This window comes from Artemia franciscana, chromosome 7, assembly GCF_032884065.1.
Source record: "Artemia franciscana chromosome 7, ASM3288406v1, whole genome shotgun sequence".
In the NCBI taxonomy this organism is placed as follows: Eukaryota; Metazoa; Arthropoda; class Branchiopoda; order Anostraca; family Artemiidae; genus Artemia; species Artemia franciscana.
This window is the reverse complement of record NC_088869.1, coordinates 46,686,742-46,714,484: the sequence shown is the minus strand read 5'-3', so window position 1 is coordinate 46,714,484 and position 27,743 is coordinate 46,686,742. Positions and strand designations below refer to the sequence as shown.

At 37.5% G+C, this 27,743-nt stretch overlaps 1 protein-coding gene across 1 annotated transcript in view; it reads left to right on the top strand.

Moving 5' to 3' along the window:
• LOC136029378 (ras GTPase-activating-like protein IQGAP1) overlaps positions 1–27,743 on the top strand; it is a 156,548-nt gene that overhangs the window by 58,206 nt on the left and 70,599 nt on the right. The window contains exons 7-9 of the mRNA XM_065707697.1: positions 11,442–11,654; positions 22,517–22,818; positions 24,198–24,354. Of these exons, the coding sequence (XP_065563769.1) occupies positions 11,442–11,654; positions 22,517–22,818; positions 24,198–24,354 (672 nt within the window). The remainder of the gene's footprint in view (positions 1–11,441; positions 11,655–22,516; positions 22,819–24,197; positions 24,355–27,743) is intronic.

Sequence of the window (27,743 nt, the reverse complement as noted above, 5' to 3'; positions counted from 1 at the left end):
AAAATCAAAATATGATAATTGAAGGGAAATTTCTTCAAGAAGGTGAAACATTAAATTATGATTGGAGTTTTGATAGGATAATGATGCACACCGTCTACGATAAAAAAAGGGAGGAAGATATAAAAAAACTGACATATATTTTTTTTGTTTATTTACACAACTAAAGAAATCAACCCGCCTCGTCTCCAGCAGTTTTCCTCATATTCTTCGGTTGATAGTTGATATATCCTAGGACAATTTTTCCTAGGACAGGAAAGTCTGCAATAATATGTCGTGAATAAAACAGAAAAAAATCTAATTAATAGGGTCTTTTCTGTTTGGTTATCCATTTATTATGGATGCATCAATAAATATATTATGTGTTCTTACAAAAATATATTGGGCTTTGATACTTTCAATACATTTCTCGAAAACACAAGAACGTAGTCCGCCTACTCGTAGCAAGCAAGTTATCTGAGTTTGATCAGATACGTTTCTTTACCCACCCAACCCCCCATTCCCTCTTCGAAATTTCTGATTTTCGCCGTCACCCAAAAAGAAATGCAGGATTTTTTTATGAATGGAGGATTCTTGGCCTCAATCAACATTGGGTGGCTCGGATGCCTACTTGGGTGATTTTAATAGCGGATACCTGGCTAGTATAAAACGTGTTAAGATTCTGTATATTTTTAGCCATATTTTTAAAACAATACTGATCTTTAGTTTAATGCTAGTTATCAGCTCTATCCGTATTTTTTATTCTTCATATCATCTTTTTAACGACTTTTCTATAATTAATTAAAAAAAAAACTTTTTCCCCAAAATAAGTTTTTCAAAGAAAAGTAAAGAACTCCATTAAACCAAAAATGAGCAAAAATAAAATCAAATGATCTACTAAGCGTAAAACTGCCACAAGTCTTTTAGGTTTTTAATTAATTTCTGTTCATTTTTTGTTGACATAGAATGTTTAGGGAAAAAGAAAATGATAGTTTAAATCTTCGGTTTTTTTAAGACTTCATAGTTTGGCCTGCTATTTGTATGCCGGAGAAAATTTTTAAGCAATTTTTAACAACACACGCCCTTTTTAAATTTTTGACACAAATAGTAGTGTTTAATTTAGTTTCATGCCTCCTCTAGTTGACCTGAAATAGAAAACTTGATACCATTCGCAAGAAAATTTGTCTACGCTCTTTGACAGCCTGGATACACTTACGCTATTTTGATTTGGTTAAATTTTAAGAGCAGAAGCAGTAATAGAAGTAGCCCCGAGAGTTTGAACATAATATCCTCAGTTGTTCCTGGGATACAACTGAGAGGCCTTTTTGAGAATTAGCATTAACACAGAACATTTTGATTTAATCTTAAGGCAACATTTAGTTTTTAAACATAATGGGCAAATAGCTTAACTGTGGGGGCTGACCTACGCAATAGCCCAAGAGATACAGTTACAAGACCGTTCAGCTATGCTGAACAAAATAGCCAATCTTAAATTTTGATTGGAAGTGTTTGGGAAATTATGAGCTTGAGGCGGGCTGATTGCCCTCCAATCACTTTTGACTCTTTAAAAGGGTACTAGAACTTTGAATTTCCAACTGAATCAGCTCCTTTAAAATATCAGTGATATTACTTGCTATGATAGAGCAGCACTGCCTATGATATTGCTTATATACCCTTTTAATGGTTATATGCGTGTGGTGTTTTGTTTAACTGAACCCCCCCCAAACGTTTGAATTTAATGCCCTTAAACGTCAGTAGTCACAGTAACCTAGAAGTAGTATCAAAAGTATACATAGTGTCTTCTGGCTAGTTCAAAATCTGTCACAACTTATCCTGAAAGATCTAACTTAGTAATGTAAGCCGTTATTGTGAAATTGCTTTGTCACCCAATTGACAATCTACTTGATCATAGTTTGTTTTGATTTAGTTCGGCATCTGCCTAGATATTCCTTGGAAGCTTTACTTTAATATCCTTAGTTTGTGTAGTTGCAATAATTGTAGTAGCAGTAGTAGCATTAGTAGCAGTATGCTCATAGCACCTTTTTTCAACATCCCCTTCAATACACGATGAAATTTGTAACTTAACACCATCTAGCGGTCCTGAAGCATTGCTGATACGTCCTCTTGACAACTTATGTGAGCATAGTGTGCTTCAATTTATTTCAGTACAGTTATAATATTGCCCAAAACTTTTGCCGTAATACCCTTAGATTTATTAGTAGCATTAGTAGCACCAGTAGTTATAGTAGTAGCAATAGGAGTAGAGTTTATAATAGTAGTCTTAGCTTTAGTAGCAGTAGTAGTAGTAATAGAAATAACAATAATAGTAGCAGTAGTAGTAGTTGCAGGAGTAGAAACAGTAGTATTATGATGTAAATCTTGTCTTTTTAGTTCAACGTCCCCCACAACAAGCGTTGTAAGTTATAATTTCTCATACAAAACTATTCCTAAGATATTGCTGATATGCCCTTTTGACAACCTGCATACGGATGGCAGGTTATCATCCGTACAATAGAAATGTCCAAAAATATTCTCTGAAAATTTCACCTTCATACCCTTAGGCCTAGTTGTTATAGTAGTCACATCAGCAGTATAACTACTCAACATAAAATAATTAGCCATCGCTATGATATTGCCGATTTGCTCTTTTTCAACCTGTATAGTCGTATACTTTTTGAAAATTCCATCTTAATGTCCTTAACCTTACAAGTATTTGCGATAGAAGTAGTAACTGGAGCATAGTAATAGTAGTTGTAAAACTAGTAAGTGTTGCAGTAGCAATAGTATTAGTAGTAGTGTGCACGTATTGCGTTTTGGTCAATTAATCATTCCCTTTAAGTATTCTCTGAGTTCCAGCTTAATACACAAACAAATTCTTAAGGTATGCTATTCTGAAAGTCTAAATTCACATAGTCTTTTTTGTTAGTCCGAATTTGCCATCAATATTCTCTCAAATTTTACCTTCATAGACTTAGCCTTAATAGTAGTATTATCACAGTAGTTTTGTTGGTAGTAAAAGTAGCTACAGTGTTAGTACTGTATTAGCAGTAGAAGTAGTAGTAGTAACAGCAGTATTATTAGTGGTAGTAACATGTGTATATTGCCTTTTGGTCAGTTGAACATCGCTTTCATGATGCCCCGGAAGTTTTACCTTGACACGTTAAGCCGTTCCAAAAATATTGTTGATGCGCGCTTTTGACACCCTTTTGACGCCCTTTTCACCTTAATACTCTAAAATTTACAAGTTGTTGCAGTTGAAGTAGTAGTTTAGTAGCAGTAATAGCATAAGGAAAAGTAGTAGTGGCATTAGTGTTAGTGTAGTGACAAGCATATATTACCTTTTTGTCAATAGATCTTCCCCTTTAAATATTCTCTGAAAGATTAAACTCAATGCCCAAATCAATTCTTGAGATACGCTCTTTTGCCAAACAAAATTGCGAGATATTGATTTTGCTCAAAACAGTCCAAAGAATATATAGCAATTAGTCCAGGACTTTTAGGGTTTGACCCGGACAAAATTGCAATATAAACGAAAATGGTACCAAAATGATCAGAAAAAAATTCTGTACAACATACTAAAAGTCCCCATAAATCCGAGTGGGGCGAGTACCCGAAAAACAGGGGAAAATGGGGAAATGCGGGGGAAAATGGGAAAAATGCCGAACATGCCCAGAAAATAGTTTAAAGTGAGTTTTCTGGGGTTTTCACATACGCTGATTACGAAATTGACATCTAAAATTCAATATAGAAAAAGACTACTACGGAAAACGGGGGAACAGGGGAAAGAGGGGAGAAAAGAGAAGAATACAGGGTAGGGGTAGAAAGCGGTTTGAAAGATATTTTCTGGGGTATTCCTATCTGGTAATTACGAAATTGAGAAATAAAATGATATAAAAAAATCGATTAACATAAAACGGGGAAATGGGGGGGGAGGGGAAAAGGGAAATATACAGGGTAGGGGTAGAAAGCATGTGGAAATGTGTTTTCTGGGGTTTTTCTATCTGCTGATCACGAAACTGACCCCTAAAATGAGGGAAAGAAAACGAGAACCATGAAAACCGAACAAAACTGGAGGAAACAACGGAAAAGGGGAAGGGAGGCCTGACTCCTGAGCCAGCTGCTAATGGCTAATAAGTAGGCCTATGGACAAAATAACTCGCTTAAGTATCAAACTTGTACTTTCTTGAATCACAGACATTTCTTACAACCATTTGAATTACTAAACATAAAGAAAACAACCGCTTGGCAGTTATATATATAATGGCTATTATATGTAAAATTTGCACTTTCGAAGGCAGTATAGTTGACTTGAAAAACACAGCATTGATATCACTAGTCGAGCTCCTCGTCTTCGACAATCTCGTTGTCCCTGTTCAAACAGTTGATACCCTGACATTCTCCGCACGCGAACGTACACGCTAATCCATTTTTCTTGCAGCTGCATCGCGAGTTCTCGCAGCCTGTCTTACAGTTGCATCTCACGACACTCAAAAGAGTCTGAGGTGCGGGCAACAAATGGGTCATCACAGGTGAGTATTTATGGTCTCTGAGGACCCAACCCCAGTCAGCCGGGTCGAGGTCAGCTGGTTCCCCTTTCCAACGGGATACCTGGAGGCGCACTCGCTGGGAGTGGAATGAAGCTGCAGCTTCGGTTGGCGGAAGCCTTTCAGGCTTAACAAACGCCGTAGTATTAGACGAAGAAACTTTTTCCAAGAAAATTCGATGTCGCAGCTTAGTGAGATCTTCGTTTGGTCGTGCTTTATACAAGCTGAGGAGAAGATATTCACCCGCTTTCACAATTTCATCTTTGGACGATGATTCATCCAGAAACACTTTGCATTTTTTCTGAACACTTCGCTCTTCTTCAAAAGAGGTAGCACAGCTTGCTTTCCAAGTCCGAAAACTCGTGAGGTCGTGTCACATCCCAAGAGTGCGTGCCCTACCAGAAGCAGCCTGGATACTTCTCCCATTTTTTTTTTGCACTTCGTTGAAACTCTGTTTGCTTCGCTGAAACACTTCGTTGAAAGCAGAAAACTCTGAAACAATTGTTCTTGGCAACGACACTGACCTTCTGATTCTACTCTTGTATCACCTCCCGCCTATTGCAAAAACACTTTACTTCGAATCGTCAACGAACGCAAAAGAAGCGTTAACACGGTTCTGGTGCCTCAACGAAGTGCAAAAAAAAATGGGAGAAGTATCCAGGCTGCTTCTGGTAGGGCACGCACTCTTGGGATGTGACACGACCTCACGAAATTTCGGACTTGGAAAGCAAGCTGTGCTACCTCTTTTGAAGAAGAGCGAAGTGTTCAGAAAAAAATGCAAAGTGTTTCTGGATGAATCATCGTCCAAAGATGAAATTGTGAAAGCGGGTGAATATCTTCTCCTCAGCTTGTATAAAGCACGACCAAACGAAGATCTCACTAAGCTGCGACATCGAATTTTCTTGGAAAAAGTTTCTTCGTCTAATACTACGGCGTTTGTTAAGCCTGAAAGGCTTCCGCCAACCGAAGCTGCAGCTTCATTCCACTCCCAGCGAGTGCGCCTCCAGGTATCCCGTTGGAAAGGGGAACCAGCTGACCTCGACCCGGCTGACTGGGGTTGGGTCCTCAGAGACCATAAATACTCACCTGTGATGACCCATTTGTTGCCCGCACCTCAGACTCTTTTGAGTGTCGTGAGATGCAACTGTAAGACAGGCTGCGAGAACTCGCGATGCAGCTGCAAGAAAAATGGATTAGCGTGTACGTTCGCGTGCGGGAATGTCAGGGTATCAACTGTTTGAACAGGGACAACGAGATTGTCGAAGACGAGGAGCTCGACTAGTGATATCAATGCTGTGTTTTTCAAGTCAACTATACTGCCTTCGAAAGTGCAAATTTTACATATAATAGCCATTTTATATATAACTGCCAAGCGGTTGTTTTCTTTATGTTTAGTAATTCAAATGGTTGTAAGAAATGTCTGTGATTCAAGAAAGTACAAGTTTGATACTTAAGCGAGTTATTTTGTCCATAGGCCTACTTATTAGCCATTAGCAGCTGGCTCAGGAGTCAGGCCTCCCTTCCCCTTTTCCGTTGTTTCCTCCAGTTTTGTTCGGTTTTCATGGTTCTCGTTTTCTTTCCTTCATTTTAGGGGTCAGTTTCTTGATCAGCAGATAGAAAAACCCCAGAAAACACATTTCCACATGCTTTCTACCCCTACCCTGTATATTTCCCTTTTACCCTCCCCCCCCCCATTTCCCCGTTTTATGTTAATCGATTTTTTTATATCATTTTATTTCTCAATTTCGTAATCACCAGATACGAATACCCCAGAAAATATCTTTCAAACCGCTTTCTACCCCTACCCTGTATTCTTCTCTTTTCTCCCCTCTTTCCCCGGTTCCCCCGTTTTCCGTAGTACTCTTTTTCTATACTGAATTTTAGATGTCAATTTCGTAATCAGCGTGTGTGAAAACCCCAGAAAACTCACTTTAAACTATTTTCTGGGCATGTTCGGCATTTTTCCCATTTTCCCCCGCATTTCCCCCTTTTCCCCTGTTTTTCGGGTACTCGCCCCACTCGGATTTATGGGGACTTTTAGTATGTTGTACAGAATTTTTTTCTGATCATTTTGGTACCATTTTCGTTTATATTGCAATTTTGTCCGGGTTCGACCCTTTTTTGAGCTAAAAGTCCTGGACTAAATGCCTCTAGGGTTGACACAGCCCCCCAGTGCCATGGGGATAAGGTTGTAAGTCATGCCCTGGGGGCATATAAGGTTTTTTGGCATGGATGGTCGTCTAAACTTCAGGTGGGGCTTACTTGATTTGAAATTGGAAGTTATGGTACCCTTTTAATAGTCAAAAGTGATTTGAGAGCAACCAGCCCCCAACCACACTCATCATTTCCCCAAAGACATCCGATTAAAATTTGGAGATAGCCAATCCGCCAATCTACATGCGCATAATGTGTAGATTAGTAATTTTGCCAATCTACATGTGCATAGAGTGTTTTGATTCAGTTCAGATTCCCCCTCAATCTTGTGTCAAACTTTCACCTTAATACACGTACCTTTGATTGCAGTACTAGTATCATAGTAGTAGCGGTAGTAGTACGAACAATAGTAGCAGTAATAGTGTGTAATTATTAGTAGTAAAAGTAGTAGCAGCAGTATTTGTAACAGCAGTAACTGTTACATTTTGCCTTTTGGTCGACTGATCATCCCACTCATGAGGCCTCTAAAGTTTCCTCTTGGTATGATAAGACGTTCTAAAAACATTGCTGATACCCTCGTATCAGCAATCTGTATGCACATAGTATGTTTTGATTTAGTTCAAATCTCCACTCAAAGTATCCTCAGATATTTTTTTCAATATCCTCAACCTTAGTAGTACTCGCTACAGGAGTATTAGTTTTAGTGATAGTAGTGGTAGTAATAATAGTACTTTTGGTAGCAGTTGAAGTAGCAGTAAATGCAATAGTAGTAGCGTGCAAATGTTGCCTTTTTGGTCAATTGATCATCTCCCTCATCATTTCCTGAAAATTCCAAATTAATATACTCAGTCACTCCTGAGGGACACCCTTTTGACAATCCATATACACATAACATGTTATGATGTAGTTCAAAACTCCCCTCAACATTCCCTGAAAGACTCATCTTAATGCCCTTCGTATTTTGGGAAAGTAGAAGTCATACATGCATACCTCTTCTCAATAACATATACTATATATAAATAATGAACAAATTGCATAACTTGCAGCCCTTGCCCCGATACCTTGGGGGGACATCCCCAAACACATAATTACTGAGTTTCTCAACAATGCTGGAAAAATTGATGTCTCAATAGTTTGTTTTGATGTTTGTTATGGAAAATGGTGGATATGGGGGAGGGAGTCTCTCAAATCAATTTGAATCTTAAAAAGGATACTATAACTTTCAATTTAAAATCAAATAAGACCCACCTGAATTTGATACGACCACCGATCCCATAAGAATCTTATATGCTCCCAGGGCTTAACTTAAAGCCCTTGCCCCATGGCTCTAGGGGGATGTTCCAACCTTGGAGGCATTGTTATATGTTCCTTGGACTATTTCAAATAAAATTGTCATCGCACAGTTTCAATCATATAAATTTGGTGAAAAGAGGGGTAGTTGGGGGGGGGGGGCTTATTTGATATCCATCACTATTGACCCTTAAAAGGGAACTAGAACTTCCAATTTCAACCAAAGCAGCTACCTCTAAAGTTTATACAACCATCCTTTCTATAAGGACCTCAAATGCCACAGGGGCATAACTTTCAACCCTCGCCCTTAGGTTCTGGTGGTTGTATCAACTACAAAAGCCTTGTTATATGATTTTTGAACTATTTTGATTAAAAATCCTGTCTCAAAATACCTATTGGATACATTTCGGGAAAATATGATTTGCTTATGCGTGTGTGTGTGGGGGGGGGAGTGTAGTTGTACTCTGATCACTTTGACTCTTAAAAAGAGCACTAGAACTTCTGTTTACTCATCCAATGAGTCCCCTCCAAAGCATGTCCGACCACCCTTTCTATAAGAACCTTATATGCCCCAGGGCATAACTTACAACCCTTGCCCTGAGAGCTGTAGGGGGTAGGGGTCTTCCTCACATATATAATTTTTGGACCCTTCAACTACGATGAACAAAACTGTTATCTCCAAATGTTGATTTGAGGTGTTAAGGGAATTGATGAGCGTGGAGGGGAAGGGGGCTGGTTGCTCTCAAGTCAGTTTGATTCTTAATAACGGCACTATAACTTCTAATTTCAGGTCAAATGAGCCCCCTCTAAAGTTTATACGACCGCCCATTCCATAAAAACTTTATATGCCCTCATGTTATAAATGCCCATTACTTTCGATACTTAAAAAGGAACTAGAAGTTCCAATTTTCAATCAAGTAAGCCTCTTCTAAAGTTAAAGAACCGTCCCTTCCATAAAAACATTAAATACTCCGTGGCATAACTTACAACCCTTGTCCCCAGGCTCTGGTGGTCTGTATCAACCCCAAAAGCCATGTTATATGATATTTGGACTTTTTGAATAAAATGACTGATCACAAAATTTTTTATTCGATGTATTTCTCGAAAAACGACGTGTTAAGGGGGATGTCTGCCTTCAGATCACTTTGACTCTTAAAAAGGGTACCAGAATTTATATTGCCAAACCAATGAGTCCCCTCCGAAGTACATATGACCACCTCTATTCTATAAGAACCTTATGTGCCCCCGGAGCAAAACTTACAACCCGTGCCCTGAGAGCTGTGGGGGCGGGATTATCTCCCTCAAAGACAAAATTTCTGTACCCTTCGATTACAATGAACAAATTTGCTATCTCCAAATTTTAATCGGACGTTTTTGGGGAAATGATGAGTGTGGTTGGGGGCTGGTTGTTCTCAAATAACTTTTGACTCTTAAAAGGGTACAATAACTTCCAATTTCAAATCAAGTAAGCACCATCTGAAGTTTATACGAATACCCATGTCGAAAAAACCTTATATGCCCCCAGGGCGTGACTTATAACCTTATCCCAGGGCACTGGGGGGCTGTGTCAACCCTAGAGGCATTGTTATATGTTCTTTGGACCATTTTGAGCAAAATCACTATCTCACAATTTTAATCAGTTACGTTTGGTAAAGGGAGTTACTGGGGGGCATGGCTGCCCTCCACCACTTTTGACTCTTAAAAGGGAACTAGAACTTCCCATTTTCAATCAAATGAGCCTCCTCTAAAGTTTGTATAACCATTCCTTCCATAAAACCTTAAATGTCCCTTAACATAACTTACAACCCTTGCCCCCAGGCTCTGGGCGTTTGTTTCAACCCTTAAAGCCTTGTTATATGATATCTAGACTATTTTGAATAAAATGGCTCTCTCAAAATTTATATTAGATGTATCTTGGGACAATTCTACGTGTGTGTGTGTGTGTGGAGGGGGGGGGGCTAAGTTATGCCCTCCGATCACTTTGGCTCTTAAAAATGGCACTAGAGCTTCTGATTACCAATCAAGTCAGTCCCTTCGACGTTTATATGACCATGCTTTCTGTAAAAACCTTATATGCCCCCAGGGCTGAACTTACAACCCATGCCCTGAGGAATGGGGGAGATTTGTCATCCTCAAAATATAATTTCCGGAACTTTGAACTATGTTGAACAAAATGGCTATCTAAAAATTTTGATTGAAAATGTTTTAGGAAATGATGGGCTTGGTTGGGGGGGTGTATTTGCCCTCTGATCACTTTTGACTGATAAAAAGCGCACTAATACTCTCAATTTCCAATCGAATGAGCCCCCTTTGAAGTTTCTACGTCAGCGCTTTCTATAAAAAACCTTATATGCCCCTAGGGTATAACCTACAACCATTGTCCTGAGGGCTGTGGGGGGTTGTCACATTTAAACACATAGTTACCAGATTTTTCAACTACATTGAACAAAATGGTTGTATCAAAATTTCGATAGGAAGTGTTTGGAGATATGAAGGGTGTGGGGGGGAGGGCATTCGCCCTCCGATTTCTTTCAACTATCAAAAGGGGCACTAGTCCTCTCAATTTCCAATTGAATGAGCCCTTTTTGACATTTCTACGACCATGCTTTCTATAAAAACCTTATGCGCCCTCAGGGTATATCTTATAATTTTCGCCTTGAGGGCTAAGGGGTGGGGTTGTCATCCTCAAAGATATAATTTCCGGGCCTTTCAACTATGATCAACAAAATGGCTATATCAAAATTTTGATTGGATGTGTTTGGGGAAAGTGTGGGCGTCGGAGGGGGTTAGTTGCCCTCCAATCACTTTCGACTATTAAAAAGGGCACTAGCCGTTTCAATATCCAATCAAATGAGCCCTTTTCGAAGTTCCTACGACAATTTCGTCGATACGAAGTGCCCTGGTCTAAGATAATATATATATATATATATATATATATATATATATATATATATATATATATATATATATATATACATATATATATATATACATATATATATATATATATATATATACATACATATATATATATATATATATATATATATATACATATATATATACATATATATATATATATATATATATATATATATATATATATACATATATATACATATATATATATATATATATATATATATATATATATATATATATATATATATATATATATATATATATATATATATATATATATATATATATATATATCGGCAACATCGTTCTTACTTAGGCAGCGCTAACTTATTCACATTTTCTTTCATTTATTATAATTATGTTTCTTTTGACTTTGGCTGACAATCGTTAAGAACACGAATATCCTGTGTTTCTTTGAACTTCTTAGTGTTGTGATTATTTTTGTAAATTCTCATTTGGTATTATTTATCTGAGAAGCTATTTATCTGAGATACTATGCTGATAAGCTATATTTTTTTCTAGCCATTGATTGTCTCTCTTATTCTTTTTTTTAAGTGGCTGAAATAATGAATCAAATAAAAGAGGCAACCAGAAAGAGAGAAGTAAAAGAAGTCATGGAATGTTTACAATGCACTAACCTGGGATTAGGAAATGTTGTGAAGGAGAATGGTCGATATTATCTAGATGAAATAAAACTACGTTGTCTTACTGATGATTCCAATGTGCATCTGGCAATTTTACAGGAATGTATAGATAAAGCAAATACAAGTGAGTGATTTGACTGGAATTCTCATATACTAATTTTTGTGTTGTGCTAATATATAATCACTATTATCATATAGGTGGATCATGCTAATATATTCATTTTTCCCTCCTTTTCATCGTTGTTATTTTACGAGATTGTTTATGTGTGATTACTTGTAAAAAAAACTTCTTGTTCACTTATGAATGAAGTCCTCTGTTTTCTTTTCTTCTTCATTTTTTTTTATCACCAGCTCTGGAAACTGTGCTTTTCCCGCTCATCTTTAATTATGCGAGGCGCTTGTAAGCCGGCTGGTTGCTCAGAAGGTAATGTCTATTGAAGAGAAGAGTCTAATTATTCTCTGCAAGCCATTTTGAGTCATCAAAATGGCTCCTATGACCATATCGTAAGCTCCTATGACCATATCGTAGGTATAATGAAAAAATATGTAACATCCTCAAAAACTGCAACTTTCCCATGAAGAATGTAGCAAAATGTTGAAAATAGTTACGAAAATCTCAAATGAAAGTAAAAAAGAAGAGGTATTTTGAAGAAATTTCTTGAGAAATGTTAATAAGCTACCTTTATGTATATAGTACGGTGAGCCTGGTGGCTTTGCTGCTGGGCCCTGGCATTCGGCACGCGACAGCCTTCTATATAATGATTCTCACTGTCGCTTGTTTTCTAAACGTAGACAATTTGAGCCTTTTCTTGATGTCAGGACGTCCAAATGGACCTTAAATTAGAAGTAGTGCCTTTGTAAAATTACGTTACTTGGTTGGACCTTTAACTTTTGCCTCGGCTTTTTTTGTCATTATGAAAGACACGTCATCGAACCTTTGTTTCTTTTAATTGTTCATGTGGTGGGACAAAGACTCCTTCTTTCGCCCCAGCTTGTCTTTCGTCATTGTGAAAGACATATCGCCGAACCTTTGTTTCTTTTAAATGTTCAGATAGTGGGATAAAAACTTCTTTTTCTTCCAACGATTCATCTAGTCCAGGTTTTGATTTTCAAAAGTAAGGCATTGGTGACCATATTTGTTTCTTTTAATTGTTCAGGTGGTGGGACAAAAACTTCTTTTGCCTTGGCTTGTCATTTGTCATTATGAAAGACATATCGCCGAACTTTTGTTTCTCTTAATTGTTCAGGTGGTGGGACAAAAGCTTCTTTTTCTTCTACCGATTTATCTAGTCCAGGTTTTTGATTTTCAATGGCATGGTAGGTGTTGATGAACTTATTCATGTCAAAATCTAAAACCCAATCATAATCGCTATCTTTTCAATTTGTTTGGCTCGTTTTACCCCGGCTTGTCTTTCATCATTATGAAATACATATTGCCCAACCTATGTTTTTTTTACAAAGGTATTGTAGGCATTGATGACCTTTTCCATGTCAAAATCCTAAACCAGATAATTTATTGATATTATTTTTAGTTTTGACCCGTTTTGATTCTCGCTTATATATATATATATATATATATATAAATAAGTTGTCTGTGTGTGTGTGTGTGTGTGTGTGTGTGTCGAGTGACGTCATGTTTGTGTGTCGACTCACGTCATGTTTTCGACTGACGAAATTACAGACCGGGACATCGGGACACAAATGACGACCGGGACACCGGCACATAGGGAATATAAATGACGACCGGGACACTCAAAGAGAAAGCGACCGGGACACAAGGAATGGTCGATTAGCAATCACCATCAACAAAGCACCGGGACACAAATGACGACCGGGACACAGGGAGTATAAATGACGACCAGGACATAAGTAAAAAAAAAACTAAAAAAAAGATAAAAACTACAAAAAAATGTATATACAGACCGGGGCACCGGGATACAAATGACGACCGGGACACAGGGAATATAAATGACGACCGGAACACAGGGACACAACTACAACGGGGACGCCGGGGGGCACAGGGGGATATATAAATGACGACGTGGACACAGGGAATGTTCGATTAGCAATTGGTGGGGGCGCTTCGCGCCCCCACCAACTAGGCGGGAAAGACCAATTCAAAAGACCAATTCAAAAACGAATGTATATACAGACCGGGACACCGGGACACAAATGACGACCGGGACACCGGGACACAAGGAATATAAATGACGCCGGGACACTCAAAGAGAAATCACAGACTGGGACACCGGTACACAAATGACGAACGGGACACAGGGAATATAAATGACGACCAGGACACAGGGACACAACTACAACGGGTACGCCGGGGGGCACAGGGGGATATATAAATGACGACGGCGACACAGGGAATGGTCGATTAGCAATCACCATCAACAAAGCTCAAGGGCAATCATTAGAATCATGAGGTATAGATCTGAATACGGATTGTTTTCCCATGGACCATCATATGTTGCATGTTCAAGAGTCGGTAAACCTGACAATCTATTTATATGCACAGACAATGGGACAGCAAAGAATGTTGTATATTCGCAAGTTTTACGTAGTTAAAAACATATTTATATATATATCTATCTATATTCACAGGTGGGACATAGGGACACAACTACAATGGCGCGTAACTAATATGGCGCGTAACGATTTACGCGCGCGGGTGGGCTTGGGGGGTGCGAAGCGCCACCCCAACAGCTAGTATATATATATATATATATATATATATATATATATATATATATATATATATATATATATATATATATATATATATATATATATATATATAAATGGGTATATATGTATGGGTGGGATTCGCGCCACCCCAACACCTTGTTGGTGGGGGTGCTTCGTGCCCCCCCCCAACCCCCCCGCGCTTGTAAGTCGTTACGCGCCATATTAGTTACGCGCCATTGTAGTTGTGTCCCTGTGTCTTACCTGTGAATATAGATAGATATATATATGTTTTTAACTACGTAAAACTTGCGAATATACAACATTCTTGGCCGTCCCATTGTCTGTGCATATACAAAGCCTTATATACTTATAATGACGTCATATGCAAACGCTCTTTCTACAAACAAACAAACATGCATACATACAACTTATTTTTATATAGATACATAGATAGATAGATAGATAGATAGATATTCATATACAATACAAATTAACTACGTAAAACTTCAAATATACAACATTATATATGTATATGTTCGAATATACAGCGAATATAAAACATTCTTCGCTGTCCCATTGTCTGTGCATATAAATAGATTGTCAGGTTTACCGACTCTTGAATATGCAACATATAATTGTCCATGGAAAAAACAATCCGCATTCAGATATATACCTCACTATTCTAATGATTGCCCTTGAGCTTTGTTGATGGTTTGTGATGGTTGATGGTTTTTGTTGATGGTGAATATTTCGTAACAATATTATTGGTAAGCCTATTTTTAGTTGTAGCAAATGTGGTGGAAACCCTGGGAGATCCAGGGAATTTAAAAATTCAGATGGATAATTAACCGCCTCATTTGGTTCCAGAACTGTGTCGACTGACTTGTAAAGGACTGCCTGGGCTCGAATCTTGGTCAAAACAATATTGTTGATTTCGTGGACGTCTTTATTCTTGGCTTACAGAATCGCTCGTTCTTTTAGCCATTTATGATTTTTATAATTGATTAGAATATTCGGAAATACTTTTTCAACCAATTCATTTTTGGACGTCACTAAATTACAAGATTCGGAAGGCAGTTGTATACGTCCTGAAATTGAGTCTACTGGGAGCTTTCCGTTTCCAATTGCCAGCAATTGATCTGAAAATGTTTGACCAGAGTCATCGTTTTACAATCGGACACGCATATTTGTAGTTAATTTTAATGTCTTTACGTGTGACCATAAATTATAATTTTTCAGGCAAATATTCATTTCGTCTGCAGGGGTTAATCTAGGTATTATAGGTAATGTTTGCCTAAAATCTCCCGCAATCAATATTAATGTGCTGCCAAAGGGTTTCGAATTCCCTCGCAAATCTCTCAACGATGGATCCAGAGCCTCGAGCGATTTTTTGTGTGCCATTGTGCACTAGTCCCAAATAATAAGTTTGCATTGCTGCAATACTTTACCCATCCCAGATGATTTGGAAATATTGCACGTGGGAGTTTCTGTAGAATGAAAGTTCAGAGGTAATTTCAAAGCGGAATGAGCAGTTCTTCCACCAGGTAGCAGCGTTGCGGCTATTCCAGACGACGCAATTGCCAACGCTATGTCATTTTTTGATAGAATTGATGCCAGAATCAATTTTATCACAAATGTTTTACCAGTACCTCCTGGCGCATCCAAAAAGAAGATTTCTCCAATGTTGTTATCGACACAATTCATTATCTTATCATAAATGTCCTTTTGCTCAGACGTTAACTTAGAAATGTTATTTTGTACATATGACAATAGATCACTCGTGCTGTAACTTAGTTCACGATCCAATTCTAAACACGATCGCACGCGTCATTGATGCAGTTATCCCAGTGTTGGTCATTCTCCAATAAATTCAGAGCTTGGCATGCACTACGGTAAGTGTCATGTATAATACCGTTTACAGTTCTCAAATACTCAAAGGACGTCGGACCGGGTACATTCACCAAAAGCAGGCGGAGAAAGAAGCATTCATGTTGATTGGGGTGAATGGTGTAGAGTCTTCCTATCGTGGTATCTTTGAAGATGGTAGGTTGGTCGTCGACTGACTTACCCTGTTTTCGACGTTCAAATACTTTATTTTTAGCATTCCATGTGTAACACGAAGGCACTTCAGTATAGAACAGTTTTTTTTACAAAAGAATCATTTTGACATAACGAAAAGAAAGCAGTTAACGTTGTATCCGGTGGATTCAGGGCTCTTTGTCGCACGTTGGATTCCGAAAAATAAACACGTTGTCCATTCTGTAAATGTACCGCTAACTGAACAACAGCTGGACTTTGTTCATGTATCGGAAATGAAAGAATTCGCCAAACAGCTTCAATACTGCTAATGTATCTTTCAGCCTGATATTGTAGGATTTCATCGATATCACTGATGTCGGACTGCAAGCCAAAACTGCCATGTCACTGCCTTTGGTGACGTATTTACATATGTATTTGATTGCCTTTACGGAGTTACAGTATTCAACGTTTACGTGTGCATTAAATGTTTTTGACAATAAAGGTGAATATGGAACAACCCACTGATAATCTACTTCGATGGTGGTACCGTTATGCTTCTTTATTATTGCTGTTTTACCGCCATCTTCAGTAGATCTTCTTCTATATTGTGGGTAACCATCATTGCCAGTAATTGTGTTGGGTACTAAAAGTCGAGGATATTGCTTTGTGCACCTTCCTTTGGCCATGCATGGTGATTTTTCATTCAGTGCACTGCAAGGTCCATGTATCATATTTTTTGCAACAATATCATATAACCACTTATCGACATTTTCATCAGGAATTTCAGCGGAAATCACATCGTCAATTTCATTAGAAGTATTTTTATCGTGTAGCCAGATTAAAATATGTGCGTGTGGCAATCCTCATTTCTGCCATTCCACCGAGTACATCCAGCATCGCACTGACCCAAACACTTTAAGTTTTACTATGTAGTTTATCAGTCATTTCAACTTTTGCCGGAAGACACGGGCCGTAATGTCATGTCTATGAACCGATTGTCCTTGAAGTAAAAGCTGCCGCATCTTGTCCCAAGATTGATTACATGTTAATGTAATAAATAAATCTGGACGATATAAATCTGGACGACCATAGAGACGAACATACGCAATAGCATCTTGAGCATATTCATGCATTTGACGGGGACTGCCAGCATGTGACGAAGGTAAAATAATATCTCGAGGTAAAAACTGATCACAGACCATAACGGTTGCCACTTCGTTGATAGTTGGAGCATTGTATCTACGCACATGTTGGCCAGTAGGCGTTTTGTCAGCGGAAATAACAATTTTATGCGTATCTGTAGGCATCAAATCGATGGCTGTTTTGAACAGACGCACTAAATTATTATTTTCTTGAAAAAGATGTTGCAATTGGGAAACGATAGTCCTTTCAACGTCGGGAGAAATTTCGCAACGTGCATTCAATTCAGAATTTCTATCACTGATGAAGTATAGTTGTAAAAATTTACGATTCTCGCCTGAGAATGATAGAAGAGACCCTGCTCTATGATAAATTTGCCCTTTTACTTTGAAAGTAGGCATAAATTGATATTGATTTTCCATTTGGGCACCAAACGACGTCATTTGGAAACATGAGTTACATTTTCTGATGTTTGACAAAAAACGCTTTGATTCTGACGTAGTTCCAGTAAGCAAAGTCTTCAATGGCTCTGGTGGTGCAGCCCGTTGAGGAAGTCTAACTAATTCTGAGACGCAACGCATTCCCATTGTTTCACCATTAAATTTCAAGGCCTTGCAATAGGGACAAATTTTAGACATAGTCCCGATTTGAACACAAATACTCAAGCTATAATCATCGACTGGGCTGTACCTGAATAAAAGGCGAAAATTTTCAGGTTGCTCTTTTGATTCCTCGGTACGCTTTCTTTTGGTGATTTCTCTTTGAGACGCAAGCCTGTTTTCACGCTGTTGTTGTGATTCCTCGTCACGCTTTCTTTTCATTCTTTCTCTATTAGCCGCAAGCCTGTTTTCACGCTGTTGTGGTGGTTCCTCGGCACGCTTTCTTTTCATACTTTCTCTATTAGCCTGTGATTCCTCGGCACGCTTTCTTTTCATACTTTCTCTATTAGCCGCAAGCCTGTTTTCACGCTGTTGTTGTGATTCCTCGGCACGCTTTCTTTTCATACTTTCTCTATTTGCCGCAAGCCTTTTGGCATACACTCTTTGAGCAGCTTCCTCGGCTGTTGCCATTGTAGGTTCTTCTGTCATGTTAAAATCTATATTAAAAATTTCTCTTTGAAAGGCCTTCTTATATACTTATAATGAAGTCATATACAAAACCTTTGACGTCATAATAAACATGACGTGAGTCGACAAACAACTTCATGACGGCATAATGCTCAATCCTTATAATGACGTCAGTCGACAAACATGCATGACGTCAGTCAACACACAACACACAAACAACTCATTTTTATATATATAGATACTAGCTGTTGGGGTGGCTCGAAGCGCCACCCCAACACCTAGTTGGTGGGGGCGCTTCGTAAAACTTGTGAATATACAAAATTCTTGGCTGTCCCATTGTCTGTGCATATAAATAGATTGTCAGGCCTACAATGATTACCCTTGAGCTTTGTTGATGGTGATTGCTAATCGAACATTCCCTGTGTCCTCGTGGTCAATTATATATCCCCCTGTGCCCCTGGCGTCCCCGTTGTAGTTGTTTCCCTGTGTCCCGGTCGTCATTTGTGTCCCGGTGTCCCAGTCTGTAATTTCTCTTTGAGTGTCGCGGTTGTCATTTATATTCCCTGTGTCCCGGTGTCCTGGTCGTCATTTGTGTTCCGGTGTCCCGGTTTGTAATTTCTCTTTGAGTGTCCTGGTCGTCATTTATATTCCCTGTGTCCCGATCGTCATTTGTGTCCCGGTGCTTTGTTGATGGTGATTGCTAATCGAACATTCCTTGTGTCCGGTCACTTTTTCTTTGAGTGTCCCGGTCGTCATTTATATTCCCTATGTCCCGGTCGTCATTTGTGTCCTGATGTCCCGGTCTGTAATTTCGTCAGTCGACAAACATGACTTCAGTCGACACACAAACATGACGTCAGTCGACACACAAACATGACGTCACTCGACACACAGACAACTTATTTATATATATATAGATATATATATATATATATATATATATATATATATATATAAAAATAAGTTGTTTGTCTGTCTGTCGACTGACGTCATGTTTGTGTGTCGACTGACGTCATGTTTGTCGACTGACGTCATTATAAGGATTGAGCTGTATGTCGTCATGAAGTTGTTTGTCGTCTGACGTCATGTTTGTCGACTAACGAAACTACAGACCGGGACACCGGGACACAAATGACGTGTTATGTCTGTTATAACGTAATAGAGGCAACAATCTTGACAGGGCCTTTTGAGGGTGAGGCTTTTCTTATGTTTGTCGACTAACGAAACTACAGACCGGGACACCGGGACACAAATGACGTGTTATGTCTGTTATAACGTAATAGAGGCAACAATCTTGACAGGGCCTTTTGAGGGTGAGGCTTTTCTTATTCCAATTTGATTAGCATATTTAGTTTTCAGTCCAGAACCACTAAAGCTATTATGTAAATATCAAAAATATTTATGTTGTCTGAGCAATAATTTTTAGTTTTTATTTCAAAATAGAAAATTACCTGACAATTTTAGAATTATATCTATCTATATATATAAAAATAAGTTGTCTGTCTGTGGATCAGGTGACGTCATGTTTCTGTGTCGACTGGCGTCATGAAGTTAGTTGTCGTCATTTTTGCTATGACGGTGACGTCATTAAAGATATTTAAGACATATATGTTCACGTAGAAATCTATTAATGTTTAAGTTTAAAATGACTGATGAACTTACAATGGCAAAAGCCGATGAAGATGCTCAAAGAGTCTATGCCAAAAAACTTGCTGCTGATAGAGAAAGTCAGAAAAGAAAGCGTGCCGAGGAATCAAAAGAACAGCAAGGAAACAGGCTTGAGGCTAAAGAACGCAAAACCGCGCAGTTAGATGAAGATCCACCTGGACAGCGAGAGTCAAAACATATCAAAACTGAAAATGATAGCGATGATGATTGGGTTTGGGATCTTGACTTGGATAAGGTCATCAATGCCTACCAGATTTTAGTTAAAAAAAACAAAGGTTCGGCGATATGTATTTCATAGTGAAGCTGAAAAATAAAGAAGAAAAAGAAAACTGAAAAAAGAAAAAATGTAAAAAACTAAAAAATACTAAAAAGAAAAAACACTCAAAGAGAAATTACAGACCGGGACACAAATGACGACCGGGACAGAGGGAATATAAATAACGACCGGGACACTCAAGGAGAAATTACAGACTGGGATACCGGGACACAAATGACGACCGGGACACAGGCAATATAAATGACGACCAGGACACAGGTATTTAAGAATATCGTTCAAAGACAAATTTTTAATTGTAAGAAGACCGTTGAAAGAGAAATTTCTAATTGTAAAATGACTGAAGAACCTACAATGGCAACACCCGAGGAAGCTGCTCAAAACGAATGTATTCACGCCGAAGTAACTAAGTTGGTAAAGCGTTATGTTTCAGGTTCTAGGTCCGAGAGGCTCCAGGTTTGAACCTTGGCTTTAGCATTAATACAAAAGAAGAAAAAAACTAAAAAAGGTAAAAACTACAAAAAAACTAAAAAGAAAATATATATATATATTTATATATATCATCTTTTCCACAAAAATAATAATTTAGTGCTTCTGCTTAAAAACAGCAATCGAATTGATGCCTCCTGATACGCAACTATCAACAAAGTGGCAATCGTTGTGGTCGGTGATCAGTTCTTACCTCGAGATAATATTCTTTATAGGCGAAACAATCAGTTGACAAGAATTGCTTAAACTCATCGATGCTACGATGCCCTACAATATCCTGACGAATATAAATGACGCCCGGGACACTCAAATAGAAATCACAGACTGGGACACCGGGACACAAATGACGACGGGGACACAGGGAATATAAATGACGACCCGGACACAGGGACACAACTACAACGGGGACGCCGGGGGGCACAGGGGGATATATAAATGACGACGGCAACAAAGGAAATGGTCGATTAGCAATCACCATCAACAAAGCTCAAGGGCAATCAATAGAATCATGAGGTATAGATCTGAATACGGATTGTTTTCCCATGGACCATTATGCGTTGCATGTTCAAGAGTCGGTAAACCTGACAATCTATTTATATGCACAGACGATGGGACAGCAAAGAATGTTGTATATTCGCAAGTTTTACGTAGTTAAAAACATATATATATATATATATATATATATATATATATATATATATATATATATATATATATATATATATATATATATATATATCTATATTCACAGGTGGGACATAGGGACACAACTACAATGGCGCGTAACGACTTACGCGCGCGGGGGGGCTTGGGGGGGGCGCGAAGCGCCCCCACCAACCAGGTGCTGGGGTGGCGCGAAGCGCCACCCCAACAGCTAGTATATATATATATATATATATATATATATATATATATATATATATATATATATATATATATATATATATATATATATATATATATATATATATATATATATATATATATATATATATATATATATATATATATATATATATATATATATATATATATATATATATACATATATATATATATATATATATATATATATATATATATATATATATATATATATATATATATATATATATATATATATATATATGTATGCCGACTTCACACTAGGGAGTGGAAGAGAGGATTCTTCTGTAAGATGGGGGCGAAATACCTTCTTCCTGCGAAAATTTTAAGATCTATCTTTTCAAAATATATTTTGTGGGTCTGATGGAGGCTTCTGTTACCTTCTGAAAAGAGTTATCTTATGCCTATCCTCAAGTTCTGATTTTGTTTACCTATGATGTGTCTTTTGTTGTTTTGTTCTTTTCTGATTTAGTTTTGCTTGTGGTTATATTCATCGCATGAGATAGAGCAGTAATATCCCACTAAGTACCAACATAAAAACCCTTCCTCCTATGTAAAACCTATTTTAAAAAACTCCTTAAAAACGAAGTAGATATATTGGTATTAAAAAGATTTCTTGAAGTGTTAAGCCTCATTCGAAGGAGAATCCTGTACTCTCCCTGTTGTCTTTACAGTGTGCACCTATAACTGTGCTACCGTTGAGACAATTGATCTTTTTCCTAATGTTTAAAATAAAAATTATGTCTTTTGTAGAGGTGTCTATAACGGAAGAAATAAATCGTTCTTTATCAAATGGAAGTGTGTCTGATGTTTTGAACTGCTTATGGGCTTTATCGAAAGTGGACCCATCTATAGAAATTGTGGATCAAGCTGGACCTTTCTACAAATTGGAGATGGTTGAAGTCAGAAATGAAATTGGCACCGAACTGTCCTATTCTACAATCGTCATGGGATTGAAGACTTTGAACCATATTGCTAAGATTAATTTAGCCTTTACCATGTATGATGAAGAGGAGTTTCTGCACTTAATTGCAGCCAAAATGGCTTATTTAGAGGTACCACTTTTATGCTTGAACCCAGGCCTTGTCAGATCCTGATATAGTAAAATATAGAATTTAATGGATAATCTTGAAATGTTTCTTTTTGCGATTTTTGGGGAGGGGGCTGGATAATGATCTCCTTGGTAGTGTTGTCCCTTGACCCATCTCTTTCCAAAGTTATGACCTTTGTCTAGAAGTAAAATGCTTGTTTTAGAGGTTCTGTAATTTATACATTGCTGCTATAAAACAGAGTGGACAAAGGAGCCAGAGAGACGCAAAGAGGGAGGAGATAGGTAAAAGGGGAAATATAGGAAGATAGGGGAAAGGGCGTGGAATACAGTCAGCAATTCATCAAAATGCTTCAAATTCTTTTTCCCATTCTACTCTCAATTTCATTCAGCTAGCAACAGTTTATGAGGCAAAAAATTCGTCCATTTCTTTTTCTATTTTACTTCAAAGCGCAATCTTTGCTACTAATTACAAAATCAGTTGTATATATATATATATATATATATATATATATATATATATATATATATATATGTATATAAATAAGTTGTATGTATTTTTTTTTGTATGTTTGAGTATATAAGGCTTTGTATATGGCGTCATTATAAGATGACTTTACAGACCGGGACACGGGGACACCAATGACGACCGGAACACAGGGAATATAAATGACGACCGGGACATTCAAAGAGAAATTACAGACCGGGACAACGGGACACAAATGACGACGACAGGGAATATAAATGACGACTGGGACACACGACCGAGAGGGAATATAAATGGACGACTTACGCGCGCGGGGGGCTTGGGGGGGGGGGTGCGAAGCGCCCCCACCAACTAGGTGTTGGTGTGGCGCGAAGCGTCACACCAACAGCTAGTCTATATATATATACAACCGTCCTGGAAAGGTTCTTCAAGTCTATGATGGACGGCTGCAATCCAGTGAATATTAGTTAATGTTTCTGTTGTTAAAACAAAGAAACAGACAAAAGTGGAGGCATCATTCTTTACCGTAAATGTGTTTAGTTGCGATCTAGTTTCGATCTTAAAAAAATGGCTGCATTAATTATCGACATATTTTGTTTTTACATTTGTTATAAATAATAGGAAGTACCTTGCCAGATTTTTTCTTATTGTCTCATGTCTTATTGTCTTATTTGTTATTTTTTCTTATCTTTTCTAAAAACGCTTCTCATCATAATTTTCGCCAAGTAAATTGTTACTGCTTCTTTTCAAACCAATGGAATCTCTTTTGTCTTTTCCTTTCAACTTTAAAAATAAACTGTATCTACGAGGCATGAACGCCGTTCATTGATGTTTTGTTATTAGTATTTTTTCACACAAATATTAGCTTTCTAATTCTGTTAATTTTTTTTCGATTTTAGGGTGTACAAGTGAACTGTATTCCGGACTATATGCAAGAGATGTGTCGAGCCCGTCAAAAGAAGATTCATGATCGTGAAGGTTGCCCAATGCTCCGACATTTTGAGATGCAGAAAATTATTGATGAGGTCAATGGAACACAGGAAGAAGAACAAAAAAGTAAGTGCAATAAAACGATGTGTCTTAACATGCCAATTGATAATATTCCAGCTCATTGCCACCATGTGAATCAGTCAATTTTCTTTACTACTGATTACGTCACTGATTATGCGGCTTTTATGAGTCCTTATTAGGGTTGTACTTCTTGTGAAAACTTTGAGGTGTTGTGTTTCTGTTCTCTCACAGTTTTAATGTATCAATGTAAGACGACAATCTTGCCTTCATTTTATAGCGGAGATTCGGTTCCATCCATCTACCAAAATATATTTTTGAAATTTGTTGTACAAGTTTTTCGAGATTAAAATGCGTCAAAAACTAGTTGAAAGTCGTTGAAAAAAAGCACAATTTTTTATTTTCTGAGCAAGTTTAGATCCTTCTCTTAGAAAAAGTCGAAATAGTATCCTAATTCTGGCTGTGTAGATAGATAGATTTAAGACTAATGAATACAGTCAAACAGTTCGTAACCAAAACTCTAAAAAATTGAATTTTGATATCAATAGCTACATCAAAAGAATCGCATTTTAATGCTGATTTTAAATATATAAGTTTCATCAAGCCATCAAAGTTTAGTCTTAGCCATCAAAAGTTACGAGCCTGAGAAAATTTGCCTTATTTAGGAAAATAGGGGGAAACACCCCCTAAAAGTCGTAGGATCTTAACGAAAATGACACCATCAGATTCAGCGTATCAGAGAACCCTACTGTAGAAGTTTCAAGCTCCTATCTACAAAAATGTGGAATTTTGCATTTTTTGCCAGAAGACAAATCACGGGTGCGTGTTTATTTGTTTTTTTTTTTTTTTTGTTTTTTTTTTTTTCCCAGGGGTCATCGTATCGACCAAGTGGTCCTAGAATGTCGCAAGAGGGCTCATTCTAACGGAAATGAAAAGTTCTAGTGCCCTTTTTAAGTGACCAAAAAAATTGGAGGGCATCTAGGCCCCCTCCCACGCTCATTTTTTTCCCAAAGTCAACGGATCAAAATTTTGAGATAGCCATTTTGTTTAGCATTGTCGAAAATCATAATAACTATGTTTTTGGGGATGACTTACTCTCCCACAGTCCCTGGGGGAGGGGTTGCAAGTTACAAACTTCAACCAGTGTTTACATATAATAATGGTTATTGGGAAGTGTACAGACGTTTTCAGGGGGATATTTTTGGTTTTGGGGGTGGGGTTGAGGGAGGGGGCTATGTGGGAGGATCTTTCCTTGGAGAAATATGCCATGGGGGAAAAAAATTCAATGAAAAGGGCGCAGGACGAATCTGGTCACGTTAGAAAAAAACGTCAAATTAAGAGCTTAATATACAATGCTGGGTGTTCGGAGCCTCTCTATTATGGAGTATAATTTGAAAATATCACAACTATACGAGCGATAAAACATATATACCACAACCATAACTCAACTAACGAAAGAACTACTAAGAGATAACACAACTATAAAGCGAAAACAGGTGAAAACTAACGGGAAAATAAACGAACTAAGAGGTGGAAGGGGCCCAGAGAAAAAATATAATCCCTTTTCAATTTTGAGCCTAACTTCCGCAAAGGAGTAATAATGTCAGAAGCGTAATAATGTCAGAACGGAATTTTGATGCTAAAAGATACAGCAAAAGAATCGAATTTTTACGCTGATTCTAAATATATAAGTTTCAATTAATTTAGTCTTTGTCATCAAAAGTTACGAGCCTGAGAAAATTTGCCCTATTTTGGAAAAAAAGGGGAAACATCCCCTAAAAGTCATAGAATCTTAACGAAAATCACACTATCGCATTCGGTATATCAGAGAACTCTATAACAAAAATTTCAAGCTCCTATCTAAAAAATGTGGAATTTTGTATTTTTTTGCCAGAAGACAAATCACGGGTGCGTGTTTATTTGTTTGTTTGTTTTTTTTTGTTTTTTTTTCCCAGGGGTCATCTTATCGACCAAGTGGTCCTAGAATGTTGCGAGAGGGCTCATTCTAACGGAAATGAAAAGTTCTAGTGCCCTTTTTAAGTGACCAAAAAAATTGGAGGGCAAATAGGCCCCCTCCCATGCTCATTTTTTTCCAAAAGTCAACAGATTAAAATTTTAAGATAGCCATTTTGTTCAGCATAGTCGAAAACCATAATAACTATGTCTTTGGGAATGACTTACTCCCCCACAATCCCTGAGGGAGGGGCTGCAAGTTACAAACTTTGACCAGTGTTTACATATAGTAATGGTTATTGGGAAGTGTACAGACGTTTTCATGGGGATTTTTTGGTTTGGGGGGTGGGGTTGATGGGAGAGGTCTTTGTGGGAGGATCTTTCCTTTGAGGAATATGTCATGGGGGAAGAAAAATTCAATGAAAAGGGTGCAGGATTTTCTAGCATTGCTATAAAAAAAACAATGAAAAAATAAACATGAAAACGTTTTTTCAAATGAAAGTAAGGAATAGCATTGAAATTTAAAACGAACAGAGATTATTACGTATATGAGGGGTTCTAAAAATACTTTAGCATAAAGAGCGAGGTATTTAGGAGGAGATAAATACCTCGCTCTTTATGCTAAAATATTTTTAGTGATTTCAACTATTTATTCTACGGCCTTTTTGATTCAGGGGTCATTCTTAAAGAATTGGGACAAAACTTACGATTTAGTGTAAAGAGCGAGGTATTAACGAGGGTACAAACCCCGAGGATACAAACCGTACACATAATAAAAATATAAGAATATAAAAGTTTGTTGCGTAAGTTAATTCTTAAGTTACGTATATTTTTTACTAATAAAAACGTTCGTTGAATATTAAAAGTTCTAGTAGCCTTTTTAAGTAACCGAAAAATTGGAGGGCAGCTAGGCCTCCTTCCCCACCCCTTATTTCTCAAAATCGTCTGATCAAAACTAAGAGAAAGCCATTTAGCCAAAAAAAAAATTAATATACTAATTTCATTTCAATAATTTATGTGCGGAGAGCCAAAATCAAACATGCATTAATTCAAAAACGTTCAGAAATTAAATAAAAAAAAACTAGTTTTTTTAACTAAAAGTAAGGAGCGACATTAAAACTTAAAACGAACAGAAATTACTCCGTATATGAAATGGGTTGTCCCCTCCGCAGTCCCACGCTCTTTACGCTAAAGTTTTTAATTGTTTTAAAAAGTAGAATTGTGGCAAAGAGTCAAACTTTAGCGTAAAGAGCGTGGGACTGCGGAGGGGACAACCCATTTCATATACGGAGTAATTTCTGTTCGTTTTAAGTTTTAATGTCGCTCCTTACTTTTAGTTAAAAAAACTAGTTTTTTTTTATTTAATTATATAAATACCTTATCCTTTTGGTGCAAGTTACAACTGCTGAATTGCAAAATCACTTTTTTCAGAGGCAACATACTATGTAAAGTAACTGTAGAAAAGTATCACATGCAAAGCAAAA